Source organism: Cottoperca gobio, chromosome 17, assembly GCF_900634415.1.
Source record: "Cottoperca gobio chromosome 17, fCotGob3.1, whole genome shotgun sequence".
Classification (NCBI taxonomy): Eukaryota; Metazoa; Chordata; class Actinopteri; order Perciformes; family Bovichtidae; genus Cottoperca; species Cottoperca gobio.
The window spans coordinates 5,893,489-5,902,985 of record NC_041371.1 but is presented as its reverse complement, the minus strand read 5'-3'; the positions used below and the strand labels follow the sequence as shown (position 1 = coordinate 5,902,985).

The following is a 9,497-nucleotide window of genomic DNA, read 5'->3' as shown; positions in this document are numbered from 1 at the left end:
CTATTTTCTGTTCTTCTTTCATAGGATTAAATTGGAAAAGTGTGTTTTGTTGGAAAATTTTGGCTAAACCGACTAAATTATTATACTATACTGTAACTGTATGTGCTTATTTTTTAGATTTGTTCAGATCAGGTTCAGTGTTTGTAACTTGTATGCTTATTATATACAATTTGGCATCATGACAGATGATTATTAAGCAATTTGAGACTTCATATCCAGACTAGTGATTACATTCTCATTCATTCATTCATGCAAACACAGGTATGTGCAGGCCTACTCGTAAATATACATGCTGGCATGTTGCCCTTTAGAAAGGGGCCACTGCACAGAGATGTGGAGTGACAGCTATAGGGTGAGGAGGCGGGAAGCTCTACAGGGCGGTGACCAGAAAATTGATGAAGACTTCTGTCGAGAGCGTGGAATCAATACCTCTGTGCATGTTGTCAGAATGATTTGTTTAAAAAAAGGTGATGTTAATATCGTACAAATAAACAACAGACTGCTCACATTACAGTAATGGACAATGAAGGCAGGGTCTGGATCAGCTGGGAGCAAACACCGACATTATGCAGTTTTGCATGTATCAAGTTGGTACGAGCAATACGGTCATACATCATTCACCTCTTTTATACTGTCATTGACAATATATATAATTCATGCCCAATTCGTAGAATTAAACATCATTCATGTATTCTTTTCGCATCTTGAATAATTCTGTGTTGAATTTCAAGCAGTCAGGAAATAAATATGAACAAAATGTCTCATGGACCTTTTTTAATGCTCTTTTGGAAAAGCTTCTGTTTCATAGTTCTTGCTTCAATACTGCCCCCATGTGACATGAAGCTGAATGATACCCGGGCACTACATTGTTCAATGGAACCATGATACGTTGTGTTCATGATTACTGTAAAAGCCATCAACAAAAACGCATTATTATAGCGGAACAACGCCATCTGAAGGCAACTTGTTCAAACTATGTTCAAGCAGCAAGGTAACTATTCAGGATTAATAATGAATTTTCCATTCTGTAATTAGTTATATTTAACCATGTGGAAAAGCCCCTGCTTCTTGTCTTTATCAGAGCACTCCATGAACCTCACCTACGTCTTTTATTTTATTTTCTCGCCACATGGTGAGAGACAGCTGAATATCCAAAAAACTCAGTTGCTTCATCTTTGAGTTGATGACTGTCTTTCTCCTTGGGTGATGTGGCAGGCAGGTCTGGTGCATCATATGAAATATGAAACAGTATGGGGACACCGTTGACAGCCATGTCACAAAGCATCAGTGAGGATGACAGGACCAAAGACCCCGGTCTACTACACTGACATCTCTGCAGCTAATCGGAAGGTACAGGCCCTCACAGCTGCCGGACCAAAAGATGGAGAGAAGGTCAATAATTTAACAGTTGCAATATGTTGAGTCTAGTCCAACGTTAAGGTCTCCTTCCATCCTTCTCCTGCACTCTCTGTCACGTTGACTTCCTCGCTTCGCACATTTTGTGAACAAAGATTCATCACCTGCCGTGCAGTGCTGTAAATTAAACAACAATTCACAACTTCAGAGGACTGCGAAGCTTCAGATACTTCCAGGAGTGAAGAGAATGCAGTAGCTGCAGAATAACCAATATGTTACTATTGCTTTCTATTATCATTTTAGTTGGTTTAACGCAGTCTATTTGTGGCCACATTACAAACCGCATGACCTGTGCGTGAGACTCTCTTTCAGTCATATATCAGTGTCTTTTTCTGTCTATAAGGCATTACAGAGTTTCCCAGGTTTTCTCTGCTCGTGGGTCACGTTGCCATGACAACAGAGATGAACTGAATGTTCTGGCAGGCATCACCTTTGCTGTCTCACCTGTGGTGGCTGGCACTCCAGTGTCACAGGTCCAGAGCTGCTGCCGGCGGGGAGTCAGTAGGTGATCTGGGAAGGTGGTGCGAGCGAGGGCGAAGGGGGCAGAAAGACAGGCAGAGGAAGGAGGTAAGGATGGGAAGCTGGCTCGATTGCCCCTCAGGGCCCCAACGCTGCCCTAATGCTGGATGCCAGCGTTGCACTCAGGTGAAACTGAAGTGGCTGCAGTGTGATGGCATGGAGTCGTCCCAGCGGAGGAAAAGCTTACACAACGAGGGAAGGTAATTCGCAGGCATCACAGGTCACTGAGCGTGTAACTGTCTGATCAAACAACTTTTGAAAAGAACTCAACTCATGATTCAATCATTTCTGTCATTCATACATCACTTGACTGTTCGGTATACGACTCCCTGAGCAGGTGTTGTGCAATCATAAGGTGTAACAGCGTACATGTGTCTTTAATTAAAAATAAAAACTCAATTAAGTATAGGCTAAGGAGTTTGGCTTTTACAAAACCAAAAACAAGCAAAAGTGTAAGGAATAGGTAAATCAGTGTGGATCTGCTCTAGTGTTATCTGCAAACCTTACTAGCTTACAATGTATAGCAGGATTATTGGCAAAGGTAAGTACAAACTACATTAAATTTGCAGGGACACATTAAATATAATATATACATCACAGTATAGTCCTCCATGCTGATCTGAACAGATTTGACTAACATATGGACACATTTTGCATACTGCATATGTATAGAGGAAGTTGATCAGATTTATTTTCGAAAGAGCAACGGTTAATGGGAAACTCCAACTGGACCAACCAACGGTGTAACTTTGTCACCTTCTTCGACCATTTCAGTCTCTGACAGACTGTTGCGTTTATAGGACCCCGCTGTGCTGCGATCCAGCCAAAGATTATGAATGAATGAATCAATGGCTTTTGTTTCGATCCATCAGAAGGTACACTAAAAATCAATTGAAAAAATATTTAATATAATTTTATTTGAATATACATTATTAAATTGTATTGGTATAAATCAAGTTAATTGGTGAAGATTTAGTTGACGTTGTACAGGGTGTTTTTTTTTACAGCTTGGAGTCAGCGTGTATAGCAACGTAGGGGTCCTCATCTCTGTTGCTGATCTTAAAGTGGGCGCGGCCATCACCGCCAACTTGGATCTGCTTCCCAGTGCACCGGCTTCCTTCTTTCTGGCCAGAAATGACATCACAGTAGGTGCCACTGGGCATGCCAGTGTTCAGGGCCACATCCAGGTTCCTGAAGGTGAAGAACAAGAACATGTTTTTACTTTTTAAACCACCATAATGTCACAATGAAAGTGTTCTTTGAGAGGATCTCGTAGTTTTATTTTTCTGTATATTCTTATTAAAACAATGCAAACAGGACGTGTAAGCCAAGGATATCAATTAGGGAGAGAAAGGCATTGTAATCTGCAACCGCAACGCCAGATGCCACCAAATCCTAAACACTGTCCCTTTAAGTTGATGAAATTAGTGTTTTATCAGTACCAGTTAGAATACTAATAGTCCTTACCAGTCATCATTGTTGAAGACGATGAAACCACGATTACCACGTCCAAAGGCAACCTGGTTGCTCTGGTTGTCCCACCAGTTGGAGTGAGGCTGTCCGTTGACCACGTTGCGGAAATTAACCATGTTCCTAAAGTGGCGATATGACAAAATACAACCATAACGTATAATGTACCAAGTAGAACTTATTATTATTGTCTCAATATATAAGGTCAACAGTTCCCCGTCTCTAGCTTTTTGAGGACTGACTTGATCTGACGCCATCTGTGCTCACACACCCATCTGTCTCCACAAGTCTGGTCAGCGTTGATGGGAACAGACTTGGTGGAGCCATCACCATTGCTGGGAGGGCCCATCCAGTCATTCTGATCCTACAAAATAAATTGTTGATCAATGAGTTTACACACACACAAGTACACACTATACTGTACATTTCATTTTATCATTATTCCTACTTAAAAGAGAATCTACCTTTCCATTGACGATGTGGCGGTTCCAACGGAAGCTAGACATCACCCTGGTGACTCCGTAAGGATGGGCCAGCATGTAGGAGACAGCCATCTTGTGGAGCCTGGAGTCCCAGAAGCTAACAATGGATGCACCACCAGCACCATGGCCTCTCTGGTTGTCGTGGTTGTCCACGAAGACGAAAGCATTGCCATTGGGCATGAAGCCCCATCCCTCTCCCCAGTTCCTGCACACAAGAATACCATTTTACAAATAATGAGTTCACTTCTAAAAACAAAGTATTTAATTCAGAAACTATAGTTTCATCTCTCATATTTAAATACATATTCTTATACATCTATTTCATATGTGATTTAGGCACACCATCAGAAACACACATACTTGGTGTAAGACAGCTTCTCCCCGTTCCACTTTCTGAACACACCTCCCAGTTTGGCACCGTATTTGAACTCAGTCACCCTCCCCAGATGGAAGTACTCTCCAGTTGTGATGGGCTCACCTCCCAAATCAATAACCTACAAGGAAATCAACACATCATGATTCAAAGTAGATGTGGTTTTGAATCACCATATCAGTGATTTGTGGATTGACGAAAAGGAATTTAACACGTAAGATTTTCTCAGCAGTAACAAGAACCATGTTTCTGCTATTAAACATTTATGTTGTTAGTGAAGGCAGAGCACATTTGTTTTTGAGATCACAGGCGGTTTTTGCAGCTAATGTTGTTTAGCACCTTTGGCATCGTCATTTTATACAAGATATTACCTGTATTTATACCAGGTGCTTGTCAACTAGTAACGTGTTCTTGGATATTAAAATCAGCTCTGAGTCTGCATGTGTATGTCATCTTGCTTTCCCCACTTATTTTCCCACGGCTCTGTTGACTGCTGTTTTGCAGTCATAAATATTAGTCATGTGGGCGGTTAGTACTCATCCAATCACATCCTAGTATGTATATTTCAGCTGTCAATCGTTAACTTGAATGCAAATTAGTTACATTAGTGGCCGTTTGTGTTGGCTGGTGCCATGTTTTCCAAGTTGAAATAAGTTCATCCAGCCTTTTGGTTCAGTAAAATAAATCAGTAAAAACATACAACAGTCCAATACAGAGATGAGTTGAAGCCACTCATCATGCATCTACAGTACATGTTGCTAACGCTACAGTAAAATGGAAGTTAACAGTTGTGTGCTGGTTGATATCTTTTCTGTCTTTCTTTACAATTCCGCTGTAGAAATCAAGTAAACTTCTAAAATACATACCTCCTGGAAGATGAAGGGTCTGGAGCCACCAGAGAACCACTTGGTGTTGAGGTTGTTCAGACGACCGTAGATAACAGACAGGTCACCTGGCCACATGTGCTTGACGGCATCCACTCTAAATCCAGCCACACCCATGTCAATCAGCTTGTTCATGAAGTCAGGACACCTTGCCCCTGACGTAATCTTTCTCCAGGGCGAGGTCCAACAGACTGACCAGACGACAGTCGCGCACCTTGAGCAGCAAATAAGCATTTACGTCACAAATGAATTGTTTTTTTAATTCTTGTTTACACTCCTCCGAGGATCTTTTAATGGGGTTAATACGCACTATGAAAATATGGTTATAAGCTGTAAATTACATTTGTACAGTACATACTTTCTGAGAGACGTTCATTACCTGATTGGCATCACCATAGTTCTCAATATTGCCACTGCCAGTCCTGCATTTGTGGTCATTGAAGTCATAATGGGTAAAGGGGATACTGGGGAAGTCCTTCTTGTCGGCACTGAACCAGCCTCCACATGAAGAGTGGGTTCCCTCACCACCGCTCGCACCGCACATGTGGTTGATGACAGCGTCCACATAGATATTGACCTGGGGTGGATAGATACAGAATTGTAGGTGCAACACAACTAGTCAACACCTTCCATCTATCTCCTCCTCACTTTAAGTTCATTCGCTCTTTTGTCAAAGCTGTGCTGCTCACTAATGATTTACTGTGTTGTTGGTGGTCCAGAAACTGAAGCGTATAACTCTAAACAAGCGGCTAAATGTTTCAAATTAAAGCGTGAAAGACAGTTCCTCAAGACAGAGGCATTGATTCATTAAATTGATGCTCTTTGTTCTAAAATGCCTGGTGCCCGTTGTTATAGAACAGTTTGATAATGATGCATAAAGCATCTGTATCTGGTAAGAATTTGTTGTGCTGTACAAGGCTGTAGATTTACGAGGAGCTGTCAAACGCAGAAGAACATTGTTCCTAATGCCTTTCAGTAAATCACTGTGGTTTACCCCAACGTTGTTGCATCTGGTGATCATGTCTCTCAGCTCGTTCTCATTGCCAGATCTGGAGCACAGGTTGTAGCCAACTGGTTGGTATCTCTGCCACCAGGGCCTCCAGGGATTGTTCAGCACAATGTGTTCATTTGGAGGGGAGATCTGAGGAACACAGAGGAAACACACTCCAGTAATTGTTACTTATAACACAGGAATTATCGCCAGATGGAAGATCGATGTTAAATAGGGTTCTATGTACTATACTATGTAGAATACAGTTGTGAAAGGGGCAGCGGTTGTACACATGAACTTCAGTTTAATCATCGTGAGGAGTAATACTCAGCCTGTGAAGGTTATTTCAGGGAGGGCTGATAAAAGATGCTATAGAGGTGCATTATGGGAAAAGTAGTGTATATGTCTCTTTTGAGTCCTTCAACTTTATGGAAGTGCAATACTAAATCACTAGAGCATAGGTCTCCAACAGGGCGTCCACGGGTACTGCAGGGGGGTCGCAAAATTGTTTGTAGAAAAAGCTAAATTAAAAAGATTTGGGAAGGCCGGCGACACACACCTACAGTCAGAGACAGAGAGGAGGAAAAGGAAATGTGCGCCTCTCACCCCCCCGTCGCACGGACCTCCTCAAGCCTCTTCTATACAATATATACAGTAGGGGGTCCCTGCTCCACTCTACACCAGTTTGGGGGTCATTGGCCTGAAAAACATTAAAGAACCCTGCACTAGAGTACCTCTTTAAATTTAAAAGAAGGGGAATAGAGGATAAAGAGAGACCCCTTCAAAAGGCAAGATTTGTATTCTTATTTAGTATTTTATATCAGCCTGACGCAAATCATCTTCCCACTAATGTCGATATCCTTATTTTTCCTAATGAGCTTCTTTTTTTTTAATGAACCATACACAGAAAAAAAAAAAACTCAACAGTAAACATTAACCTTGTCTATGTAATTAAGCTGGAATCACTTGTTACTTGTTGATAATACTTATTAGATCCATTTTATATAATTTAGTAGCACTTCATTTCAAAATGGAAGAAGAAGGGATTCTCCTCCATCTCTCTCCTGCGTTCAGCCATACACACCTGAACTCCACCAAAGCCGTTCGGAGCCAAGAAGCGCTCACACTCTGCAGCGATATCCGCCCAGCGCCACTCAAACAGGTGCACGATGGCAGTCCTGCCGTGCTTGGTGTGGGGGTTGTGCTGGGCGAGGCTGAGCCCGAACAAAGCCACCAGAATCAACAACTTCATGCTTTCCCTTGATGAGCGAGAAAGCCACATTGACCTGCTTGCCTCACTGTTTGTATTTATATTCAGTTTCTCTCTCTCCTGGACCAATAAGAGACTGGCCAATATCAGCAAGGAGGTTACACAGGTGCTTCTTTCTCACGGTTTCAAAACTAGCAGAATGGTAAATAGTTTTGTGGCTTTTGTCATGATCCTACCTTTCTGTTTCCTGTTTTACTTTGTGAAGTACACTCCTCTTGTGTCATGTCACGTTTTATTTCCTGTCTTTGTGTTTTACCGCTTTTTTTAAATTGATCCTCCTCTGCTAATGTCCTCGTGTCTTTGCCTCGTCCTGTTCTTGTGATTAGTTGTCTGAGTATATACACCTGTGTGTCCCATTCTCCTTTGTCAGCTCGCCGTCTATGTTTCCTGGTCGGGCCTTCTGTGTTTTATCCCTGTGTTTTTTTTTTATCTTAGCCTCCCCCCCCCCCGGGGAAGACCCAGGACTCGGTGGAGAGATTATATCTCCTCACTGTCCTGGGAACGCCTCAGGATCCCCCAGTCGGAGCTGGAGGATGTGGCCCGGAGAAGGGAAGATTGGGGTTCCTTACTGGAGCTGCTGCCCCCGCGACCCGACCCCGGATAAGCGGTAGACGATGGATGGATGGATGGATGGATGCTCCCTCAGTTTTTGCTTTAATATCTGTTTTTTTTCAATATATTTCAGCTTTTGTTAATTAAAGCTCGCTTTTTGTTATCACCATCTGCCTGTGCGTGCTGCGTTTGGGTCGTCCCGTTAACCGCACCCTGAAGGCGAGATATCTGTTGCACTGAATGTTATCCTCTCTGCAGGCCAAAGCAAACTGAAACATGCTCACCTTAAAACATTATCTTAATATCATTTTAGGTGATTTATGAGATTCATCTTGCACTAATTAAAATATAAAGACATTAAAAAAAGAAGCACATTTTAAAGCTCTTACCACTCAAGACAGGACAGGTTTTATTCCACACAGTTCAATAACCAGATGAAACTTTCCCTGAGTTACATAATATGGATTTTGAACCAAGATCTATTTTGGGCAAAGCAAATAAAAGGCTGTGGCATGATACATTCCCAAAAGGTTTCTTTAAAACATGTTGTTGCTTGTCTGATTATGATTATGGGGGCGAAGTAGGTATGTCTGGGAAAATAAATGAAGTCAGCAACAATTACTTTTCCACTTTCTATTTGTTTTATACCTTATCAAACATGTGTTTATATAATGAAATGACTGTCCTTGACATGAACTAGCCCTAAATGTTGTATAATAATTAAGAGAGGGAGGGATATACAGTATTTATTTCACAACCAAGATGATTGGTAACAAATTGAGGTTTCATGATGTGTCCATGATGTCTTACGTCAGTTACAGAACATGCCATGTCCTTATGTAACTTCACCGTGTTATTGTCCACTTTCTTCTCGGAGGAAAACCAACACAGATAAGCTACGCTCGGGTCAGAAGGGTAGGAGGTCAAATGTGTTGTAAGACAAGTTAACTAAACAAGCATTTTCCCATGAGGGGCTACAAAGCGACCCTCTGCTTAGTTATGTATGTGGGTAAGAGTCATGCAGCCCAGGAGAGAAATGTAGGCCTGTGGTACTGCATCAGGTTAGTCCTCAAAAGGACTTTAATCCCCTGAAGTAAGTTGTTTCTATAAAGACAAACAACTTCAGAAGATAATCATTGTATGTTTGATACTTTAAGTACATTTTACTTGCTACTGTACTTTTACTTGTAGAGTAGAAGACCTCAGTACGCCTTCCATCACTGCCTTTCTACTGTAACTACAGCTCCTCACAATACCCTGTAGCATGCACTGATGAATACTCGTTGACCCTTCTGACATCTACATTCATACCACACTGTGCAAATGCTTATACAGTATGTATCGAGTGCTGAATTATACATGTGGAGACAGATCTATTCTCTGTGAATGCTTCTGTGTGCAACTCTTGTGTTCACTGTAAAGTGTAATTGTCTACACGTCCTTGTAAGATAATGTCCCGACTTACACGTTTATATGTATTTTTTATTAGCTCTAATTCTCTGTTTGGAGTCATAAGACCTCAGTAGCAGCTCAAGAACAC

General features: G+C 41.7%; 1 protein-coding gene across 1 annotated transcript; it reads right to left on the bottom strand.

The window, feature by feature from the left end:
- Positions 1-2,891: 2,891 nt before the first annotated feature.
- LOC115022480 (pancreatic alpha-amylase-like) lies at positions 2,892-7,711 on the bottom strand. The gene is given in 11 exon segments (XM_029453467.1): positions 2,892-3,126; positions 3,403-3,528; positions 3,648-3,769; positions 3,870-4,092; positions 4,248-4,381; positions 5,127-5,285; positions 5,287-5,358; positions 5,524-5,721; positions 6,139-6,285; positions 7,220-7,394; positions 7,582-7,711. Coding segments are annotated over 10 exon segments (1,539 nt in total). The 5' UTR covers positions 7,388-7,394; positions 7,582-7,711; the 3' UTR covers positions 2,892-2,936.
- Positions 7,712-9,497: the final 1,786 nt, after the last annotated feature.